We start from the raw sequence: 23979 nt of genomic DNA, 5'->3' as shown, positions 1-23979 counted from the left end.
TTCAGCTGAAGGGAAGACACATCAAGCTGCTTGGTTTAAATGACTAGCAGCTGTTCAGTGGTCTGTTTCGCTTCTTCTCCTCCCCAACTTTTATTTGGGCCAACAATACTGCTAGTCAAAACATATCAAAGAATCTGTGTTTGGCTTATAAATACTGAAAAAAAACAATATTTTTTTCCAGTATTTTTTGTTTTGGTTCACGTAAACCAAGTACACATGCCTACTTCCAACTGTAAGAAGGGAATCAGTGGCCATGGGTCACACAGTGCTTTTCTAACAAAGAACTGGGGCTAGCCTACACACCAATTGCAGATTTGGGGCAGAAAATGGAACATTTATGGTGGCTGCAAACATGAAATGTTGTCTTCCTTCCCACAAATTCAGGCATGCAGCATCCTCCTAGAATGCAACCATGCTTCAGCAAAGCTTGCCCCGTGCTGGCAAACCGCCTTCTCTTTTGGATGTGTTTCAGCATACTATGCAAATTGTTTTTATATTAATATCTGTCCATTTGTTCATTTTCAAGCACCGCCCTTTCAATTGTCCTAGGTGATGTCACCACAGAGCGAAATCTGACAAGCTGCAAAGTGGCACAAGGGCTTCCTATTAGCTGGAATCTATTGTTTGGGACAGTCTGAAAGCAGCAGTCATTGGGGTGGGAAGTGGCTCCAAATGGGATTCAACGAAGGAGGAGGAGGAGGAGGAGGAGTTGAAGTGATTAGTCTGAACCTGAAAACTAGGACAGTTAGGTTTGGATAAATGAAGTAAGGAGCCCCTGGATGAATGGCCAATAATGTATGGAGAAAGCCCTGGGCTCTATTCCTAGCAATGCCTCTTAAAGGATCTCCAAGAATAAGATTGGAAAGGATCTCTGAACAAGCTCTTGGACAGACGTTGCTTCTCAGAGTAGATAGTACTGAAAAGGCCAGTGGTCACTCGGCTTCCCATCTTCATGAAAAACAACTCCCTTTTTTCAGTCGGGGTGGCCCCTGCCCATAAAACCAACTGCTTGCGATTTGCCTAAGAAAGGGCCAAACTGCACCAATGCAAAAGTGTCAGGTGTGACTCACTGGAGAACTACGTCCCTCAACATGCAGCATCAAGCAAACAGGCAGAGAGAAAGCGAGAGCAAGAGATTTGGAAGGGAGGGACACAGAGTGAAATGGGCCCCCCCCCCCTGAAGCAGACTAACATGGCGCTGCGGGCAACGGCCGAGGGGAGGCCCGTGGTCGAGACCATTCCACATTTGGTGCATTTCAACAACAGGCCTCTGCACGGGGGATCCCTGAAGCTGAGGGGAGGCCCCATTCCCCCAATGAGTGCCACGGCATGTTGTTCCCCCACCCAGGCAAGGAAAGGGAGGCCATGAAGAGAATAAGAAAAAAGTTGGTGAAAAGTGAAGGAGTGACATAGCATGGAGGGCAGGGAGGGAGGGGTAGACGGGAAGAAAGCAAACAAGGATAAAAAACACACACAGAAAGAGAGAGAGAGAGAGAGAGAAAGAGAGAGAGAGAGAGCTGGGTTAGTTGTAGGAGGCACAGGTAGTGAATGGCTAGCATGAAGCAGTGCAGAAGCAAGTTTGAGAGTAGCCTTTTCCGCCTTCCTCTCCAAGCACGGAAGTTCAGTGATGGAGTCCCCCTGGACTGGGTGCTGGCAGGAGCATGGCCTATATCAATGCCCCCCTCCCTACGCTTCCTTTTTGACTATTTCCGTCAAGGAGGCTGGCTCCCCACTACACCCAGCACTGGCTTGACTGGCAAAAGAAGCTCAAGCCACTCACGGTGACTCAAGAGTTACAGCCCAAAGTAGCACAGGGGATGCAGCCAACATGGAGCAGGCAGTCGCTGCCAAAGCCTTGGATGGCCTTCTCTGCTAAAGGCAGTGGGGCTGTCCCTGCGGACATAACCAGCCCCTCTCTGGGCAGACAACCCTTCCAACCTAAGCCTGGGAAACTGTGGGAGTGCTGGGACCCTTTCTTTTAGTTTGGTCACCTTGCTGAGCTTTTAAATAAGAGGGCGAAAGCAGGAAACAGGCTTGAAATATGTTCCGCTAACTAGAAGCAAAGACAAAGCCACCATGGATGGCCTTAGCAATGCATCTTTGCCAGACTCCCGTTCTCAGCCCCAAAACCTAGTTCCCATCTGTGCTGGCTAACAGCTTTGACAGCTGCTAGTCACCTGCAGAGAGCCTCCTACCTCTTCTTTACACTGCCTGCTTGCTCACCCAGCACTACCAGCCGTGTCTGGCTCTTTTCATAGCAAGGCTCTTGGCAGGTGACTGTAGTAGCTGTTACGATAGCCTGCTGCTACAGTCACTGGGAACCTTTTGCCATGCGGAACGGTGTCAACAAGGTCCTGAGTGACCTGGGGCTTTCAGAAGACAACAAGCCATTTCCATACTTCATCAACCTCAAGACTTGTGACTTTGTCATGTCTGCTCAGATAGGCAGGCATCGGACTACTCGGGTAGATTAGCTTAGCCTGTCCAGGAATTTGGTCTGGCCTTTTTTGCATGCCACATACCCTTGTTTTCGACTGCATCACATCCCTGTGAGATAGGGAGAGCCCCATTTTAAGTAACCCTCACATGGGCCACTCTATATGAGTGTGTACACCTGTGCTGGGGGAGAAGAGATTCTTAATCATACCGGCTTTGCCTTTCCCTCACAACTTCTGTGCCAGCCCAAGAGCCGAATATAGGGCAAATGGTAAAGATGTTACAACAAAAAGATGTGGATGCGTTTTGAGGCACGTTTACGATGGACACAACTGGCTAAACTCTGAGTGAGATCCTGGGGAGGGGCACGTTTTCCACTCATCTTTCACGTTGCCCCAAGATTGCACCTGAAGCACCTTGCGAAATGCACGGCGAAGGTGTTCAGGTGAAACACCTGTACAAATTTCCAGCAAAATGCTAAAAGATTAAGGCCAATAGGAGAAGATTGTGGTGTCCATCTACCTGCACAGGTGGATAGCACACCTCCCTCAAATGAAATAAAATCTTTGCCAGACTCCCGTATCAGCTGCAGGCAGAACTATCTCATTCTCTGGAGACCAATGTGGGTTTTTTCCCCCCCTTCTGTTCACCTAAAATGACCTCAGGGCCCAGGGCTGAGACTGGAGGCTGCTTGTGGCAGAAGAGGAAGAGGAGGAGAAGGGGACTCACCCTGCCCGCTGCTTCTTGGACTTATCTGAGATGCCGTCCCGGGACATGAGCTTGTTGAATACGATGATTCCAATCAACATGTTGACCTGGCAAAGGGGAGAGAGAGGATTTGCAAAGCAGAAACGGCAGAACTATTTATACAACTGAACTAGCAAAGATGGAATGTGGGTTGAGAGGATCTGGTGCGGAGTCTGACATGGACACATGGCTAACCCCAGCACAGGTCTAAAGAGGGAAGGGGTCAGGGCAGCAGACTGAATAGTCCAGGTCAGTCCAAGCTCCTCGGAGTTTGGAAGCCCAGCATGGTCGACCGCAGTTGGTCCTTAGGTGGGAGACCACCATGGAAGTCAAAAAAGGCAAACGATCTTTGTTCGTCCCTTGCCATGAAAACCCCACAGGAGGTTGTCTACACTCAGTTATTTTCACAACACACCATTATTAATATTTGGGGCTCACAATAGCCTTTGACCTGGGAGCCCAGCTAACAATCCCAGAGGGATCAAGTGCTGGGAAACTGTGCCCCGATTTCAAATCATTACTCTCTCTTTTTCATTTTTTGTTATCTTGGGAGTGGTGGGAAATAAAAATCCAAATGAATAAATAAACAATATGACTTAGTCCAAATTCAGCACATTTCCCACCTTTACTGGTGCTTCAGATATTGGCCATTTTCAAACTGTATTCTCTTTTAGTAATTGCTTGCTAATGGATTTTTTTCCTGTAATTTCAGACACACCTGCTTTAGTAACTGGCTGCTAGCGAAATTTATTTACCTATTCATACAAACTTGTTTGAATCGGGTTAGCAAAGTGTGGCTGAACTGTTTTTGAGGGGCACTGCTTTCTTCCAATTTCTACCCCACCCCCTTGTTGTACTCTTGAATCACTGTGGTGTGCAGTTTCAAATCTCCATACGGCTTCCAACAACCCCTTTTTTGCCACGCAAACTTTCATGGCCTTAAAAAAATATTCTAATTTGAGTGCTATAGTGCTAAACCAACATAGCACTTCAGCGTTATAGTCTGTATCCTTAGGCAGGTTATAAGTGGGTGGGCAGAAGGGACTGTGTCTGAGCTTGTGCCCCTTTCTTGCATGCCCAGGGAATTGCTGATTGTCACGTTAGGGTCAGGAGGCAAATTTCTACTAGGCCAGACTGGCCTGGATTCTGGGGGGGGGGGGGCGATTTGGGGGGGTATCATCTGGACATGGAATTGGGGTCACTGTGGGTGGGCAGGTAATTGTGCGTTTCCTGCATTGTTCGGGGGGGTTGGACTGGATGACTCTGGAGGTTCCTTCCGATTCCACGATTCTCTAGTGGCACCATTGAGATGCCTTGACTGCCACTATAGCCTTGAATTGCTATACTTCCCAACTTAGAATGTTCAATAAAACCTCAAACTCTGAGGACGATGGCATGGCGAAAAAGGTCAGGGGAGAAAAATCGTCACTGTTTACAAGGATCACAGAACTTCAGAGATGACACATTAACAGAAGGAGACACCAAATAACTCCTCCTCCCGTCCTTGTATTGCTTTACTTGAAATAGGACCAACAACAAATAACATCCAGTTTAGAACAATTATGTGAAAATCTCCATTATCTTGGAATCCTTACAATGACCCTGCCAGGCTCATGGGAAGTGTAGTCCATGGACATCTGGAGGGCCACAGTTTGACTACCCCTGGACTAGCGTCACTATACTCAGACTTCGCATACGGAACCTACGAGAAATAGTGACTTGCTTATGTTAACCTGCCTGAAGTGAAATTGGGAGCTTTCCAAGCACACTTAAGTTTCAGAAACCCTGGCATTTTAGAGCCAGACTCTGGAGTTAGAAAGAAAGAAGTTACAGCCCCATTACTATCCAACCCAATTTGGGTGCATGTGGCCACGGGGCAAGTGGTGTATCAGCACACTGGAGACCCTGATGGATGTTCTCCGACAGGCTTCTTGGAACATCCGCAGAAGGAGCAATGAAATGGAAACATCCGATAAGCCACTGAGCTAGATTATCTCCACCGCGGGACGGCTGCTGAGCACCTACCAGAACGATCACGGCAGCTGGTCCAACGAAGGCATACAGCAGCCCCCCCTCGAGAGACAGCCAGCAGCTGCGGAGAGAAGGATGACTTTGTCACCACCAAAGTACCAGGAAATGCAGCTCTAGCAGATCGTCTAGAAACTGTACTGGGGGGTTCCCAATCAAAAGATACCCCATCCCAATTCTATCCTTGCTCTCCCCTTCCTTTTTGTGGGAGCTGAAGCCCCCTGAGCAGTCTGCATCATTGTGAGAACCATGCCAAGAAGAAGAGGAGGAAGAAGAGTTGGTTTTTATACCCTGATTTTCACCGCCCAAAGGACTCTCAGCGTGGCTTACAGTCACCTTCCCTTCCTCTCTGCACAACAGACACCCTGTGCGGTAGGTGAGGCTGAGAGAGCTCTGACAGGACTGCTCTGTGAGAACAGCACTATCAGGGCTGTGAGGAGCCCAAAGTCACCCAGCTGGATGCACGTGAAAGACCAGGGAATCAAACTTGGCTCGCCAGATTAGAAGCCTCCACTCTTAACCACTGTACCACCAAGCAGCTGACGGAGGACTTCTTGACACAAGAATTGACCATATAGCTAGCGGGGTGCTTTTTTTGGTCAGTCCTTAAACTACTAGATCCTGTTTCTTTTCTACTGGGCACTTCTCCTCCAGGGTGGATGCACTTTGGAGACATCCCAGTAATCTTTGTCTTTGGCAATTCTGTGTTTGTGTGTGTGTGGGGGGGGGAGCTTGTTTTGGCAGTGAAAGGTTAGGGCAGGGGTAGTCAAACTGTGGCCCTCCAGATGTCCATGGACTACAATTCCCAGGAGCCCCTGCCAGCATTCGCTGGCAGGGGCTCCTGGGAATTGTAGTCCATGGACATCTGGAGGGCCGCAGTTTGACTACCCCTGGGTTAGGGTAACCAACCCAGGTGTCATTGCCATCATGGTTCTTCCTTCTGGATATAATATGCCTGAGCATACCAGGAGTGCAGGGGGTCCCTGCTGAAGCCTCTTGGTCCTCCCTCAACCCTCTCCTCTTTCAAGAGGACAGAGACAGCACACGCACACACCACTCCCAGAACGTACTAGCTGGACGTTCCATATCCTTTGGTCCGAGTAAAGCCGACGGAGACGGCAACCACCAAGGCTGGTAACCCTGTAGAGGAAAGAAACATAGGAGGGTGCAGGTTGGACAGCCAAGCAGCATTGAAGGGAGAACCTCACACAGTGCTCGTCAGGAGAAGTTGCCAGATGCCAACTCTAATCCTGCAGCAAGACTGATAGAGGTGACCCTTTGACCTCAGTCCTTTTCCTTTGCTTTCTTTTCCCCTATGAGAAAGCTCCTTTTGACATCATTTATCTTGGCCAAGAATCTGCTGCCCACTGACTGCCATTTACGCTGGAAACCCATGGTGTGGGCATCATGGAAAAGCCTTCTGTATTGTCAGGTGGTGTCAGGTAGGCACCAGCTCCTGCTATGAATTGTTTGACCAGAGTCCCAGAATTCTCTGTGGAGAATTGCTCCACTCATTCCCCTCAGTCCCCGCGCTCTGGGCCAGATGGCCCTCTGTCATCCCTTCAGATGTTTTGGTTATTCCCTTCCCACCTAGAGATGCTAGCTGTAAACAGTACTATCCTTGGAAAATAGGAATCCTTCTATATGAACCAGAATTGTATACAGATGTGTGTGCGTGTGCGTGTGTGTGGGTTGCCTCTATAATTGCCTTTTGATTCCTATGGCTTTTATCTTTAGCATTGCAGGAGTCCTGTGATGCTGTTAGTTCTCTTCTGAAATAAACTACTGAGTTTTTGCCAAAGCTCTGAATTTGCCTATTCTGGAGAGATTTACCACAGTACATGACAGATGGGTGATGGATCATTTGCACCTCCAAATCACCCAGAGATCAGCGGTGTACGTTCAGGCACCAGACACATGGCACTGCGGTCGCACTCCCTCTCTTTGCACAACACCTCCTGGACTTGCCAGACCACAGGACAAGCCACTGCCCAACCCAAGGACCTGCCCGATGAGGAAGGCGATAGCATCTTACCCCACCCGAGGCAGAGAAAACGTTTACGGACGAGGCGCGTCCGGATCCTGCCAATCACAGCCAAGTAAGATTGCCAGGCCTCGGTCAGCACCCAGCAGAAGGAAGAGAGGAAGAAGAAGTGGAGAAAAGCAGCTGTCATAGTGCAGACGCCCTGGAGGGAGAAGGAGAAGTGAGCGAGTCATGCAAAATGGCTTCAGGTGGTTTTGAGCAAAGGACTGGCTGGACTCCTTGGGAAGGCACACTTTTGATGGGAGACTGAGGTCGAATGCAAAAATGCCACTCTTAACATTCAAAGCATTTCACACCCCTTAGCTCAGTAAGTCTTACATTAATCCTGTCAGGGAAGGGCAGCCTTATTATCCACATGCTTCCGATGCGGGGGACAAACAGATTAGTGGCTTGTTTAAAGCCCCCTGCTGAATTCTGGGCTGAAATAAGATTCGGAGCCAGGCTCGATCTCAGCCTCAAGCCACAGCATTGCTTGCAAGAGTTCATGGTCCCCGTAAGTCCCGAATAAGGTTAGGGTGTCACTGGGAAAATCAATGACATGGTTACTGGAGCCAAGACAGTTCAATGTCAGCGTGTTCAAATGAGGCCGATCCCGCTGGCACAAAAAGCAAAACAGAACACAGGAGAAGAGCAGCGAATGAACTCAAAAGCATCTGTGAGCGGTGCTGAAAAGAGGAGCCTGCTTTTCATGCAACAAGTCACACTGGCTTTGACCTCACTGCAATGTATCTCACACAAAGTGCCTGGACCCTTGGCATATGAATGTGTGCACTTGCATAGACTCCATTTTGCATTTATTTATTTTATGGCCTCCTTTCCCTCCCCAGTTTGAACTCAGAGTGGCTTAGAACCACGTTCTCTCCACCTCCATATTCTCAACCCAACCCTGCCCATATCTGACAACCACCTCTGAGCTCAAGCCATGCACATGTGCCTGGACAGAACAGCTTCCTTGAGTTAAAAGCTGTTCTGCATGCAAAAAAGCACTGGGAACCCACACTCATTCCAGAGCAGGCGCCATGAGCCACACAACTATTGCCCCCTTCCATTTTTATCATGCGCTAAAGTGTGCTCGGAGTTCACAAGCCACTGTGGTGAAATGCAGCGGCTGCCCTCGCCAGCTTCCTCTTCCCTCCACTGAAAACACTCAGTGGGCTGAATGATGCAAAATAAGATTTAACAAGCTGGGTCCTGGTTTCCCGAACCTGACCTGCTTTCCCTGCAGCTGCACGGCAGCTGTGGGAATGCCCGTTTAAACCGTGTTGGGAGCCTGATTCAGCTCAGCACCACAGCACGGGGAGAGAAGGGGCTTCTGCCTCCCCCATGTCCCCATGTCTTTTTCTGAAACTGAAAGGGCCCTGAGGTGGTTATTTTGGCCTTTTTGCTGATGCGTATGCAAGGAAACCTGCATGTGCAGCTTCAAAGAAGGACAAATTCATACCTGGCTCATTAAAAAAAAACATTTCATGTAGTTTTCCTTCCATATCAGCCCTGTCAGAAGTGTTCTGCAACCACTACCATATATCGAGGCTTTCCGCAAGACATTTTTGGCCAACAGAAAAAGTAGACATTTCTCAAAGTACCATATGCTGGCTGAGGGGACCTCCCCAGCTTTGGTTCCTTCATTGTTTCAGAAGATCTGTGTATAGACTTACTCCTAAAACCTAAGCAAATTTCTCAAGCCAATTCTGCAAAGCATCGGGAACTTGCTGCTCCTTCCATCCACTTGCACCTGTTTTTCCTCCTCTGCATTAGTGGTGTGTGTGTGAATACAGTGATAAAACAGGTAAAAGGCAGTCTTTTGACGATCATTCATACGATTACATCAAGTTTCTTCTTAAGCGATGATTTACTCTGCGCATTCTTGCATTTGTACAACATCATGCCAAAAAAAAAAAAAGGATCTGGATGCAGTCATAAATAAATCTCGTTCAGAGAGCTTTGGGGAGGTGTTTCATCAATGCAGAAGTGTACATAAATATTGTAGAGGAAGAGAAAGCTACCAAGGCTACCGACACTTGAAGAACACAATCTAGTGGCCACATCTGTAGCCTGCAATTCTTGCAAGGAATCCAGAATGACACACATGGTTCTCCCATCCGCCCTTTTCCGCTAAGTTTAGCTGAGAGTGACCAAAGGTATCTAGCAAGTTTCACAGCAGAGAATTGGAATTTGAACCTGGGCATCCCAAATCTTTCTCCAACACTCCAACTGACTCTTACTAGCTCAGCTTTGGTGCCTTCCTGATAAGATTCCCAAGGCCACCCTAAGTACACTTTTTGGGAGGAAGCCCGGCTAAATAAACTTGGGTAGCATTCTGAGGTTCTGCTTAAGATTACGGTCTACCAAATCTGTGACGAGATCCAATTAAGCATACACCCCGTTGCCTACAGTGCCTCTTTCGTGCCACTGTCTCTGGTGAATAACAAATACCGCCTGTCTCCAGATAGGTGCCCAAATCAAAAATACCTCCCCCGCCCCGGCCACTTAGGCTGACAAGGATTTCATTTGGCCAAACACACCCAGCATCTGCACAGCTACACCGGCCGCTCCTCTGGAGCACAGATGCCCTCTCCTTGTTCTCCCTGCTCCCAACAACACGCTTTCCAAGCTCCTGATGTCTGTGGTACATGAAGGGAAAACGCCGCGGGGTGGTGATCTATTATGCACGAGGCTGCTTGCCAATAAGGCACACAGAAACGCCCGGGCTGCCTGGCGGCTAGAGCAGACTTCCATCTTCCAGTAACCATATTCGAGTATCAAGCAGGGGCTGGAGGCGGGGAATGCAACATACAGAACTGTTAATTGCAAAGACGGGAGGGACTGCAGGGAGAAATGCTTGGCCCACGGACTCTTTAGCAGCAAATGGAATGAAGACCTGAAATCCGATTCCTCTTGCCCAGATCTAAAGTTTGAATTCCTGTCCCGTGTTAATCTCTGGTCAGACAGGCATTGCAGGTTTTGGTAGAGCTTCTAAACCTGCCACACCTGGGACAACAGGAGGACCAGCCCAAAGAATATGCATGCTGGGGTGCTTTCTCAGGCCTGTTCTAACCTTACAAGGAATTGGACAGAGGGAAGAATGTAGCACAGGGCTTTCTCTTCGGTAGGTGTGGCCAACCTCTTGTAGATTGTATCTGAGAGGAGACAAAAAGAAACGCCTGGGCTTCTGCCAAATAACTCTTGTCAGTATACAGATGCAACATCATCTTGCAATTTAGAGATAAAGTAGTGATAAGGAGAATCCAAAACTGCAGTGCAGTTTTGGGAACTGTACAGTCCATTCCAACCACGTGCAAAGGGATCCGGCAGACCTAGGTTTCCCAAAGAGTCTGTGCCCTCCGGTAAGGTAAAGAGCCAGTAATGATCTCTTTTGACACATCAGAAGCCTCAAGAAATGCAAAACCTGGGCCTAGCTGACTTGGGGTTGTTTGATAGGCTGCACTAGAGTCATCATTCATATAATGAATGACCACTATATTACTGGGCTCTGCTTCAGAAGCCCCCATCCGCCCTCAGTCTGAAATTCTGAGTTCAGCGGAAGGGGCATTGTTGGGCCAGAACTCGGTTCCCGTCCACCTGTGTCACAATCCCTCTGAGCTGTGAAAGCGATGGGTAAAGAGTCTGACACTGAGCTAGGAGACTTGGGCCTTGGAGTCAGAGCCTTCGGGAAGTCACTTCTGCAAATTAAAATAGGTGCACAAAAGTCAAGCGACACTCTTGGAAAGCCCCGGTTCAAGCTGCGTGCTTTCATTGGGCTAAAATTTGCATCTTTAAAATTTGCACTAACAGAAAAAGGGGGGACATGGATCAGTTAATTGAACTTGCTCATGTTATCTGATTAAATGGACCCTGGCTGTTCTGAGATGAAGCATGGAGTGTGTGTGTGGGGGGGGGGCAGCATGCTCCAGATCACTGAAATCCCACCATTGACCCCTGGAATCCTGGACCAGCCTCTCCTCTGACATTTTGTTCCTTCCACATAGAAAGACGTCATTCCCAACCCGGAGGACTAGAAACTAGCTCTTCACGAACGAGTGAGAAGCCACGAAACTCTGAATTCCGCACCTCATACCAAATCCCTCTGAATGCACACAATAATTGTACACCTCCTCTCTCTGACAAACAAAGGCAGTTCCAGCGGAAGCTCTTTCTTCCTTTTCTCTTCTCCTGAGCTACACTCCCTGCTTTCTTCCTGTTCGCGCAGGCTGCAGATAAGCAAATATTTCAATTTCCTCCATGCAGACAAACATCCAAGGACGGGCGCTCTGTCTCGAAGCATGACTCATCTGCAAACAGCTGCTGCCTGGCTCTGTCACCCTCAGGGACGCAGCCAGAGAGAAGCCAGCACCGGTTGCCGGGAACACTCCTCAAATTCTGCAGAGGTGCACGCAAGAGCCCTGCCAGATCTGGCTGTGGGGTTTCTGCTGCAGCCAGGCCCAGCAAAGTTCTATCCTTCTATACAGAGACTTCGTGTTTAGGAATACCAGATGCCGGGGCCTGGTTCCACTCCTGCCCGTTTGCTCGGTTCCCAACAAAGTGGGAGGGGCCTTGTTCTCCTCCAACCAGCCAATCAGCCAAGAGCCTTTAACCTGCAGATTGGCTCTCCCCACCCATTGATACCCCCCACCCCCACAGCACTTAAGACTGTCAGCTTTTGGGGGTAGGATCCTATCATTCTGACAGTGACCTGCCAATGGGCAGTGCTCATTAATTTGTTGTAGGTGCTGGGGTGGCACCATGTCCCTCAGAAACGAAAATTCGCTCAGCTTCCTCTCGACCGAAAAGTCACCAGCAATTCCAACCAGCCACCTGGGAAATAAACCCAGCACATAAAACCCTCTCAAATACATCGATCCTTTCTAAAAATAAAGACAAGGAACGAGGTTCTCTTAAAAGCTACCAGCGATTGGAGCAGCCTGACTTGGATCGTTCCAAGGGACGGTGATGAATCTTGACAGTGGCATCATGTGCCAGGCTAGGCCTTGGCTGCCTGGGAGGCCAGGAACCGGAGCTGCAGAGAAATTTAGCCACCAGCAACATTCCAAGAGGAATCTGAATACACAGAGAAGGGCCAGAATGATAAAAGCCAAAACGGGCCGAATCTGCATTTTCATGAATTACGATACCCAGGAACCAGCAACATTCCAAGAGGAATCTGAATACACAGAGAAGGGCCAAAACAATAAAGCCAAAACGGGCCGAATCTGCATTTTCATGAATTACGATACCCAGGAACCAGTCCAAAAGGGCACTGTTATGAAAAGACGTACATATTATCCTGTCTGTTTCTTCAAACGTGTGAGTGACAATGATGGGTTTCAATCAGAGCTACCTTAGATCAGCTACACTGGATCCAGTCCAGGTCTGGGGTACTCCTGTGCTGTGTGTTTATCCAATGAAATTATGAGAAGTGCCAATAACGGGTGACAAAAGAAGAGGACAGAAGGTATGACAGAACCAAAGACCCAAATGCAGCTCAACCATGCAGATGCAGCAAAGGAAAACCAGTATAACCAATGATCTTTGGATTTTTAAGTACATTCCCCAAAGTACAGTGTCCATGGATGGTCTTTAAAGGGTTTTAGGGGGGGAAGCTAAGAAATTGCATATTTATATCTAGCAGGATTGAACCCTTAATCCTGAATTTAAGAACTGTCCTTCAAAATCAAACACTTAAATCAAACCTTGCAGATAAATTCTGAACGCTCTGTCCAAATTTTTGAAAACGTGCCCAATTCTTTTGTTTGCTACATCTCAAAAGAAATTAATTTCCCCCACCCCACCCTTTCCGTAAGAAGCAAATCAGTCACCTTGCTGCCACTGTTTCCTCACAACCGCCCTGTGAGGTAGACGAGGATGAGAGCATGTAAACGGTGCAAGGTCACCCAATAAGCTTCACAGCTGAGTGGGGATCAGAAGCCACATCTCCCTAATGCCAGTCTGGCACCTTTACAGAGTACACTTGATTCTTCCTTTAAGCAGATGTTGAGTAATTTTCTCATTTTGCTCAACGAATGCACAGCTTAATAGGCGATTGCAAGCATACCTTTTTTCCAGGTACTGTTCCCTGGTTTCATTTGTAAAGTGAACATACGTTGACTCTTTTTTACACACAAATGTACAGGCAGGATGCATTTGCATTCACTGTAACTTGTGAACAAGGCCTGAGAACAACAACAAAAAATGGCTACATGTCCAGGCATGAAGGTACAGGAAAGTTGCATAAGCCAGCGCACCCTGAGCAAGGAGCAAAGCACCATCACCTGCAGACACGGCACAAAAGGAAGCAAGCCCTCTCACCTTACTGAGCATCTGGGACTGCCCCACCAGGATCAGCACGTTCGAAGCCAAAATGGAGACACAGAAATTCAGAAGTATGATTGACCGTTCTGACTTGATAAACCTGCAAGCGACAGACGACAGGCAGAGGAACTGTGATGAGTGTGGTTCTGGGAGATTCTTTTCGGGTAGGTGGGGATCGTGGCTGTATTGCAACAAGACCCACAATGTCTTCTCCGAAAAATCAGAGTGTGCGCACACGTGTGCAAACCCCACCCCCCTACACACATACCGGCGGTGTGTTGACTCTGGGAGAAAGACCCTTGAAATCAAATTTTAAGCCTGAATGTACCTACAGCAAAATGACTCCTGGGGCACCAGGGTAATGTAGGGCAGGGGCAGCAAACGCTGGCAGGGGCCCATGGGAATTGTAGTCCACGAACATCTGGAGGACCACAGGTTGACTACCCCTGATGTAGGGTATCTGTATCGGTGCTGCCATGTCTGGATGGCCCAGATTAACCTGTTCTTATCACATCTGGGAAGCTAAGCAGGGTCGGCCAGCCTGGGTTTGAGATTGCTTGCTCCTCACCAATACATGGGAGATGACCAGCATGACCTGAGCAACCCCAAGCCTGGGATTCATCGGCAACAGGACCCCCACTCACAAGGCTCTCCTGGTGGGGGTCCAGGGACAGAGGAGTGCGACAGCATCAGCAGCAACTATCTGGTGACTACCATTGGCAGCGACGGCCCCAGGACGAGAATCGAGGCAGAGTCTGCCACGGCATGGTCGCCTCGGAGGCTGGTGCTTTGGCAGTGCAGGCTGTGAAAGCTGGATCCCAGGGGCTGACGGCAGCCAGCATAGCATGGGGCAGGGAGGATGGGCCATAAGAAGCTGCTGCTTACTTCCGCCTTGGCCCTGCCTCTAAGTGGTAGTGGAAAGCCTGCCCTCGGTTAAGGGGGAAACAGGAGTGGGGGTGGGAGATCAGCTTCAGGCAATCTCGGCAACTGCGCCTGATGGGTGGGGTCAGGTGACCAAGGAGGAGAAGGGAGGTGGGGTATACAGGGACAAGGGGATATAAAAGGGAGCTGGCAAACCAAAGTCTGCAAGGAAAGTAAGCTGGGTTCTTGTGGTGGTGTTGGCTGTCGGCAGGAGAGGGATGGTGGTGATTTAAGCCCCTCCCTTCCTGACACCCCTAGTCTGGCCCAGGCTCTGGTGGTGGAAGGTGGTAAACCCCTCAAGGTGCATGGCATGGGGCATGGCATGGCACTTGTTGGATAGGAGACCACCATGGAAGTCCAAGGCTGCTTCACAGATGTGGGCAATGCCAAGCCACCTCTGGACACCTCTTGCCTGGAAAACTCTACAGCAGGGGTGGCCAAATTGTGGTTCCCCAGATGCCCACGGACTTCAATTCCCATGAGCCCCTGCCAGCACATGAATTGTAATCCATGGACATCTGGAGAGCCACAGTTTGGCCACCTCTGCTGTACAGGGGTCCATGAGTTGACTGTGGATTGGCGGGACTTTCAATACACAAATAGGAGCTTCCTTGCAGTGACCGACACCCCCTTGTTTTGCCTTTGAAACCACTAATGCAGAATCAATAAACATGAGTCTTGTATCTCCTTAAAGCTGGTTTCTACAGTGCCACAAGACTCATGTTTATTTTCCCTGCAACAGATTAACACGGTGACCTTCTTGAATTAATGCAAACTATATTCACAATCTACGCACAGGTGTGCCCTGAATGAGTGGGAAGAAATACTCCTTTTCGTGAGTCCACGGCAAAAATTAATTTACCTTTCAAGCAAGTCCTCTAAACTCAAATTGGTTTGCCAACATACAAAATCATGTTCTAGCAATTAAGTGTTTATTAAAAAAAAAAACAATACTTGTTACTTGAATGTAAAAGTTTTTGAAAAACAAGACATGAATCTGACGAGTTTGTGCTCTGTATTGCGGTGGCCTCAAATTTACCAAACTATCTAAAGAAGCCATTTTAAATTTGGCATCAGCATCAAACATTAGACAGCGACCTTAACCAGGCAGTGACCCATGTCACAATTTAGTTTTGGGTGGGTAGCCATGTTGGTCTGCAACAGAAGAGCAAGATTTGAGTCCAAAAACCAGCAAGATTTCCAGGGCTTGAGGTTTTGAGGGAAGGAAACTTTTTGAAAGCTCCTACCCTGGAAATCCTCTTGGTATCTAAGGTGCTGCTATACTTCAGTTGGCGCAGCATCAAAACTGTGGACTACAAATCCAAAACAATGTGATTTTAGTTCCGATTCAGACAGCCTTTGTCCCTCCCAGTCTCAGTACCGCTGTGATCTAGCAGAGATGCTCCTCTGCCCCAAACAAGGAACACACAGAGGCATTCTTCCTCCTGGTGTGCAAATTCCTTCCCACATCTCCTTCTTAGGATCTATCGGTGGTGCATGAGAGGCAGTCCACTGAACCACATTTAGCTCAGTTTGCAGCCCACACTGCCGCTTTACGGTACAGGGTGGACAGAAGGTGCCAACCTACCTCCAGAAGGCGGCATAGATCACCAACAGGGTCAGCAAAGCCATACAGGAAACAGCGCAGCCAATCATGAGAGGGACAGAGGGGGAGCCACCAGAGTCCATAGCCTGGAAAAGAAGGAAGAAGCCCAGGAGGGAACTTGCATTCTTGAGACATTCTTCGGAAGGAACGACTCCTGACAACTGAGAAAAGCCAATGGAGGGAACCTGAGCTGGACTAGGAAGCTGACCCAAACAACAGAAAACTAGCTAACAAACAAGGGCTGCAAAAGGGCTGGTTCAAGTTGCTAATGGTCAAGGGTGTTGCTAATGGTCTCTTGCTTGTCAATGCTGCACAATATCAGGTTCATAAAGGCACAACTGTTGTGCTCCCCCCACCCCACCCCGAATCCTGGGAATGATTGTTTAGGAAGAAAGCACAGGAACTGTCTGCTAAAGGCCACCAGCTGCACACCACAGAAATACAGTTTGTGAACTAGCACTGCAGAGTGACTAGCATGCTGGCCAGGGATCTGGAAGACTCAGGTCCCAATCCCCTGTCTATCTTGGAAGCTTCCACTGAGCCAGCAGCGTCCTCACTCCAGCCTACCTTACAGCATGGAGGAGAAGAGAACAACATTAGTCGGGGTTTTTTTTTTGGGGGGGGGGGAAGGTGGGGAATAAGCAAGGCTAACATAACAAATGATAGCATTTCCAGATTTTTTTCCTGCGGGGGACAACTCTCCACTCATTTTCAAGCTGTGGTATAGAGACACCTGATGATTTTAGCTTGCCTGCCCTGATTTTGGGGGGCAGCAGCACTCTGAGGCCTCTTTCTACACACCTGTGGGTGGATCTTCATTCCACCTCCAGAGCAAAAGCCCTTTCCCTAAGGAGAACGTCACCCCGGAACAAACCCATTGGGAGCTCATCTGCTTCTGTTTTGCTTCCTGTGACACATGCGGGGGGCGGGGGGGGGAGGGGCGGGGGGAGTGGCTGAGTTGCAGCCTCTCTGCATTCCTTGGAGGTGGTTTCTCCATCTCCTCGCCAACAGGGCATGCTTCTGGAATACCAATGACCCAGCCCGATTAGGGAGGCATGAAAGAGAGCAAGCTACTGCGAGGGCAGAGCACGGAAGCTGCTTTGCTCCGTCAGCCCCCGGCGGCAGCAGCAGCAAAGCAGGACTCCCAAACACAGTTCCAAGATGGTCGCTCATCCGCCCCCCCCCTTCCTCATCGCCACCCACATTAACACCTTGTAGGCCTGCTAATAACCCTTATACGTTTCAACAGCCCCAGCCCTGAGCGTGGGGAGGGGGTGTGTGTATAAGGGCATGAAATGCTGAAGGGAATAGATCTACATCATCTTCTGCAGCACTTAAAGGCATTCAGGGGGGGGGGCAGTGGGAAGAGTTCTGAATGAGAAAGTAGGAGGAGGGAAACAAAGGGGAGATCTGGGGAATGAGAGGCGGGGGAGGCAGTGGCAGGAAGGACAGAAAAGGGGCAGAGGTTTAGGAGAAGAAGGGGGCGGTCGCCAACTCTCTCAAGTGAGTCATCTGGAGTTTAGGACTGCTGACTCCAAGGTGGGACCGGGAGAGCTCCCAAAATTACAGCCGATCTCCAGATTTCAGAGAGCAGTGGAGGAAATGGCGGTGGACTGGAAGGCATTACAGGTGACTGAGTTCCTCTCCTCCCCGAATTCTACCTGCCCCCAAATCTCCAGGAATATCTCAAGCTGGAGCCGGCCAAGCTAGTTTAGAAGCATCTTACCCGAGTGGGTGCCTGCCTTTCTATCCCATATAGGTCAAGGAGGCTGCCTGTAAATATTCAGCATCAGGGAGAAAGGTAATTGGCACCTGCCCAGAAGTGCCCTAGATCAGCAAGTATAGATTCTGGGCTGAGTTTGGGGGGGGGGGGAGACGTTATGCGAGAAGGGTGTGTTTCGCAGCAGATGATGCAGCCGCAAGCAGCTATGTAAAATACAGGACAGTGAAGAGTGTGTGTCGTGTGCCACCCCCCCCCGGCAAAGTGACCTGTTTCTTTCCTGTATGGGGTGTGATGCGTAAGCACCAAATGCTTGGGATGCCTGCCGAATAAAACTTCTTACAAGGATGCTGTTTCTCCAGGGATAAACCTCTCTGCTTGACGTTCCCACCACCAACTGAAAGCTATCACTAGAACAGGGAAGTGACTGCAAAGGTTGACACCTGGTTCAGGTCATGCTTCTTTCCACCCCAGTTGAGGCCCGGGCCAATTTCCACAAAGCATCCTGGGTAAAAAGACCTCCTTGGGGACTGCCAGGAGTTAAAGTGAGGCCAGCGACAGGAGGCTGCCGGCTCACAGTACTGGCCTTTGGAATTCTTACTTTAGCTGCATCTTGAATAGGCCCTAAAAAGCTTCTGAAGAAATTGCATTGTCTTCTAGATTCAGAGATACCTGAAGACAAGCGTTCACGGCCCAACACATGACAGGTTCTCCTGTGATCCTTTTAGCTAATGCTGTGTTTTTAATTTTAACAGAAAGCTGCGGCTAGAACTCTAATTTCAAGGGGGATATAGCAGTGAGGGGCTGTTTAGTCCCTCCCCCCAAGCAAATGTACCCCATTTCTAGTACAATCCATCTCCCCTTTGGGCCAGGAACAGATACGGGGAAATGATATTCAGCAGCAAACCTGCCATAAAATTGAATTTAAAAGTTAGGTTCGGGGGGGGGGGGAAGGGGGGAGATCACAAATCTACCCAGAATGAGCAGTTCTGGCCAAGTGTGAAAGAGCCTCAGGGTACATGTATATAAGCACCTGAGCAAAATGAGGCCTAAGGAAAAATGGCTGGCCCTGCTGCTACAAGGAAGGAAGGAAGTACTAACGTTTTGCATTTATTTGGAGCTCTGGAATGTGCACAAGTACTCCAATTAACATCACCTCAGGAACCATTAAAACAACTGTACTAGGTCAGTTGAGGTGTCCCCTCCCTGCCTTTGCCTAAGGCAGTGGTTCTCAACCTTCCTAATGCCATGATCCTTTAATACAGTTCCTCATGTTGTGGTGACCCCCAACCACAAAATTATGCAAGTGTTCTTTCACAGAAATTAAACCGAAACTGACCAATGGCGTGAAGCTCCATTGTTCATGACTGTATATAAATTGTTTTTTCCCCTGGGGTTTCTCAGTTCAGTTCTGCCTCTTGTCCCACCATGCCGATCTCGCTCTTTTCCGCTGCTCCAGACAGACGAACGCTCTCTCGATCTACCCCAAAGGCTGTTGTGTGGATGCCCCCCCCAGCCAAGCTGCTTGCCCTGCCGTGACCCCTTTGAAGGGGTCATTCGACCCCCAAAGGGGTCCCGACCCCCAGGTTGAGAACTACTGGCCTAAAAGGTCACCTCTCAAGTTTATAGTGAGGTGAAGGTTGAACTGGGAACTGCCCAGTTCCCGGATCATAGTGGTGTTTGCTCGCTTGAGACATCAAAAACAAAACTATAATCATTCTGGGCTTGGAAGGAAGTTCCTTCAAATGGGCTATCCCCACGTCAACCAGTTTCCTAGATGCAACCCAAAAAAATTCTCTTGGGGCCTAGACCAAGAACTGCTTTGCTGAGGACGTCTGAACCCTTAACAAGAACAGGCCCTAATTGTGAGGGCAAAGACTAGCCAGTTCTTGTCTGACTTAGAAGCGAAGCCCTGGGTAGGACTTGAACGCGAGACCACCAAGAAAATGCAGAGTTTCTACGCAGAGGCAGGCAATGGCAAACTACCTCTTCATCTCTTGCCTTGCAAACCCTGCCGCCATTACACTGGCTGTGGCTTGATGAGGAAAAAACAAAACAGGATCTGAGCAAACAATGCCTCCCCCAACACACTTGGACCTCTGACACAACAAATCCAAAAGCCAGGTCTGCCCCTCTCCTGCCCCAAGTAACATGGAGCACCATCATCCCAGGGAACTCTTTCCTGAACTGCAGTTTCACACTCTTTCTGCCATCTGCATTTCAGAGAAGCTTCTGGTGGGTTGTACCCCAAGGGGCCAGAGTTCCCCCTCCTTGCCCACTCCTCCACTTTTCATGACCCTCTCATTCTGGCTGTCTCTCATGGGGACAGGCAGGAGGTGAGCAGCCAGCCTGGTCTCCCCCCCCCTTCCCTTCCCCTCCCCGGCACTTACCAGATCTTTGGGCAGCTGAGCTATCACGGCAAAGGTGGAGAGCTGGTTGCACTGGCATTTGGTGTGAGCCGAGAGAGTTTCCACCGTCTGGCAGCTCTCTGTGTCCCAGTTCCCAGAGCCAACCTCCCTGAATGGTGGAATGCGAGGGAGAAAGAGAAGAGAGAGTGGGGGGAAAATAGAAAAGATTTCAAAATAATCAGACACTCCACACATACAATCACACAGCCCACATGCCTCGGGCTCTCAAGACCGGCTTTAACCCTTTGCTCGGCAGCATCCCACTAAGGGACAGCTGTGCCCGGGCAAAGCTGGTGGTCTGTGCGCATGGATGGCGCCCGGGTTCTGTCTGAGCTGCTTGCTTTGCTGGGGTGAAAAGTCTCTCCCCTCCCTGCCTGCCTGCCTGCCTGCCTGGCCATCCCTCAGCTAAGCGCTCTGCCCAGCCCCCTCTCTGCTCCTGGCGTCGCCCCCACCCCCACCCCGTTGCTCCAGGCTCAGGGGCTGCTATTGCAGTAATCATTTGATTTAATTTGAAGGGGGATGCCAAGAGCGGTTTGCAAGAGGGAAAAAGCTGAGATGGGCATAAGAGGAGTGCCGAGAGGGTCAGGCAGTGCTCAGAGCCTGCAAGTCTTCCAGCTTCCTCTATGAGCAGCCAGGGGTGCCTACCAGTCTCCCTCCAAGCTTTATCGCTGTCAAGTTTTTTGCAGGGCTGTAAAAAGCACCACAGCAGAACTGAGAGGAGGCACTGAAGGCTCTGCGGCCTCCCCACAGTCTGAGGCTGATCGTGAGGACATCTCCTGGCCCCACTGGGCCTAGCAGCACACCTCCTGAAACTGGGGCAGCAACAAAGATGATGTCAGGTGGGTAATTATATTCGAAAGGGTGAAAGCACACAAGAGCTGCAGGTGATGCTGCCCGGTGTCTGCAAAGCAAGGAAGATGTTTATGGGGGCGGGGGAGAGGGTTTAATGCTCCACGCCGGCAAGACAGACCTGCAAGCAAAATCACAATTCCAAAAGTGCGCTTGAGACAGAGATGTGTATTTGTAGTTGTTGTGTCCAAATATACTCGTGTGTGTGCTCATCTTTGGCTCATTGTACTAGCTGAGTTTCTCATTGGATGGGCTGGATCTAACCAGCTTTTTCACTGGTGGAAAAGGCAAGAAAGCCTCCCCTTGGAGCACCAAAAAGGCTATGCTGATAATCGAGGGTGCCTGTGCAGACAAAATTAATGAGGGACTGGGGTGCAATTGTGCAAGAAGGAAGGAAGGAAGGAAGGAAGGAAGGAAGGAAGGAAGGAAGGAAGGAAGGAAGGAAGGAAGGAAGGAAGGAAGGAAGGAAGGAAGGAAGGAAGGAAGGAAGGAAGGAAGGAAAATAGGCGGGAGGGAGGGAGGGAGGGAGGGAGGGAGGGAGGGAGGGAGGGAGGGAGGGAGGGAGGAAGGAAAGTTGGCTAGATCCACAGACCAGATTAGATTGGGGCCTCAAGGGAGGGAGGGAGTGGACATGAAGGCAGGGCCGATCTGTAGCTTTGTCCAAATGTGTATGAAGCTTCTACATACACCGGGTAGGGAGCTGTCCGTTTTCTTTCTGCAAATGCTTGCAGCTAATTGCAAACACTCAGTGTACACTGCAATGTCATTTCTGAGTGTGCGAGAAAGAGTGGGGGCCTGATGGTGCTGAAGTGGTATGTGAGTTTCTACTTAGAGCAAGCAAGAAGAAGCCACACCTCCCAGAAACCTGTGACATCTACCACCTATTGTTTTACAAATGCCAGCAGGTACACAAGCTGAAAGTTTGACTTAAAAGCAAAAGCCTTCCAAATTGTCCATTGTTCTGCAGTTAAACAGTGAAACAACACTACCAAGTAGGCAAGACTCTAAAGCAGTGGTTCTCAACCTGGGGGTCGGGATCGCTTTGGCGGTCGAATGACCCTTTCATGGGGGTCGCAGCAGGGCAAGCAGTTTGGCCAGGGGGCACCATCTACACAACAGCCTTGCAGGGTAGATCAAAATAGAGCGTTCATCTGTCTGGAGCAGCGGAAAAGAGCAAGATCGGCATGGTGGGACAAGAGGCAGAACTGAAATGAGAAACCCTGGGAAAAAAACTGATTTACATACAATCACGAACAATGGATCTTCATGCCATTGGTCAGTTTCGGTTAATTTCTGTGAAAGAACACTTGCATAACTTTATGGTTGGGGGTCATCACAACATGAGGAACTGGACTAAACTGCATTAGGAAGGTTGAGAACCACTGCTATAAAGGCAGGGCCAGAACCTTGGATCCCTAAGCAAAGGCAGAAAAAATTCATTATGAATATTTTATTAGGAAATGAAAATGCTGACACACTGTGGGCAAAACAAGAAAACTATAAAGGATACAAATGAAATTGTGCTGCCTTAAGCTAGTGGTGCTGGGCTCACTGAAGAAAGATTATTACTGAGACTCTTTACAATGTTACTGTGAGTCAGTTTAGCAAACTGCTTCCCACTTAGCAACATGAAGAGCAAAAGCCGACTTCTTTCTTTGTGATTGCTTGAATCGTGACTCTGTATCAGTCAAATGAAAAAAGACTGACATTTTCTTTTAGGCAGACAAATACACAAAACAATACAGGAAGATCATTTTACCAAACCACACAACTTCTGGAGGCTGCAGGGGGTGGTGGTTGGGGGGGGCACCCTGATTTTTAGAGAGACAGTCCGTAAGGCATGCCCATATTTCCCAGTCCCCCAAGAGATCAGACCCTACTTCCTGCTAGTTTAAAGACACATTAAGGCAGGGGTAGTCAAACCTGCAGTCCTCCAGATAATCATGGACTCCAATTCCCATGAGCCCCTGCCAGTGTTTGCTGGCAGGGGCTCATGGGAATTGGAGTCCATGAACATCTGGAGGACCACAGGTTGACTACCCCTGCAATTAAGGGATGCAAATGAAGCCACATTACCATGTGCTCTATCAGAGGCAAGCTCCCCCTCCACCCATTAAGAATTATGTTGGGAGTTTGTGTTTAGCATCCATTCACTGGTCAGGGAAAAAGAAGCATTGTGAAGGCTTGGAAATCCCTTCTCACCTAAATTCTTTGAAGTCAAGGGGGACCTTACTTCAAAGAAAGCGAATGTCCCCCAGTCTCTTTGCATTGCAAGTAATACAGGTTGAGATCAAAGTGTGTTTTAAGGGCTACCTGCTGCATTAACAAATCCATCAGTTATGGAAGTTAACTTTATTATCACAAAGAATGTCTTAACTGATTTCTTTGAAACACACAATCACACTGACAGGCCTTGGGTTACCGGAAACTGGGATGGCTCTAATCTAACTATATGGAGAGACACCGAGATGGAAACCTATTTTGACAAGGAGGCTCAGCAAGTGGGCAGAGAGCACCCAAGACTGGGGAAGTGTCAGAATGAAGAAGGTGCAACCTTGCTCGGTCGCTGGATGGGATAGACGACAACAGCACCACCAGGAAAAGAGAGCATGCCACAAATATTAAGAAATAAGAGAAATAATAAAGAGCAAGAGTCAATCCTTGTTGTTGTTAGTTGCGAAGTCGTGTCTGACTCATCGTGACCCCATGGACAATGATCCTCCAGGCCTTCCTGTCTTCTACCATTCCCCAGAGTCCATTTAAATTTGCACCGACTGCTTCAGTGACTCCATCCAGCCACCTCATTCTCTGTCGTCCCCTTCTTCTTTTGCCCTCGATCGCTCCCAGCATTAGACTCTTCTCCAGGGAGTCCTTCCTTCTCATGAGGTGGCCAAAGTATTTGAGTTTCTTCTTC

General features: G+C 49.1%; 1 protein-coding gene across 4 annotated transcripts in view; it reads right to left on the bottom strand.

The window, feature by feature from the left end:
• Window positions 1–23979, bottom strand: part of ADGRB2 (adhesion G protein-coupled receptor B2) — a 168818-nt gene that overhangs the window by 22926 nt on the left and 121913 nt on the right. For 3 of the 4 annotated variants that reach the window (XM_077337463.1, XM_077337460.1, XM_077337461.1), the window contains exons 16-23: window positions 20199–20325; window positions 16071–16174; window positions 13559–13661; window positions 7247–7397; window positions 6282–6351; window positions 5209–5275; window positions 3166–3251; window positions 1193–1291 (exon numbers count right to left, since the gene is read on the bottom strand). In XM_077337463.1, coding sequence (XP_077193578.1) covers window positions 1193–1291; window positions 3166–3251; window positions 5209–5275; window positions 6282–6351; window positions 7247–7397; window positions 13559–13661; window positions 16071–16174; window positions 20199–20325 — 807 coding nt within the window. The remainder of the gene's footprint in view (window positions 1–1192; window positions 1292–3165; window positions 3252–5208; window positions 5276–6281; window positions 6352–7246; window positions 7398–13558; window positions 13662–16070; window positions 16175–20198; window positions 20326–23979) is intronic. The other variant, XM_077337462.1, reaches the window with a different exon arrangement.

Source organism: Paroedura picta, chromosome 5 (genome assembly GCF_049243985.1).
Source record: "Paroedura picta isolate Pp20150507F chromosome 5, Ppicta_v3.0, whole genome shotgun sequence".
In the NCBI taxonomy this organism is placed as follows: domain Eukaryota; kingdom Metazoa; phylum Chordata; class Lepidosauria; order Squamata; family Gekkonidae; genus Paroedura; species Paroedura picta.
Note: the sequence above shows the minus strand (reverse complement) of the source record. Positions and strands in the feature narration are given on the sequence as shown.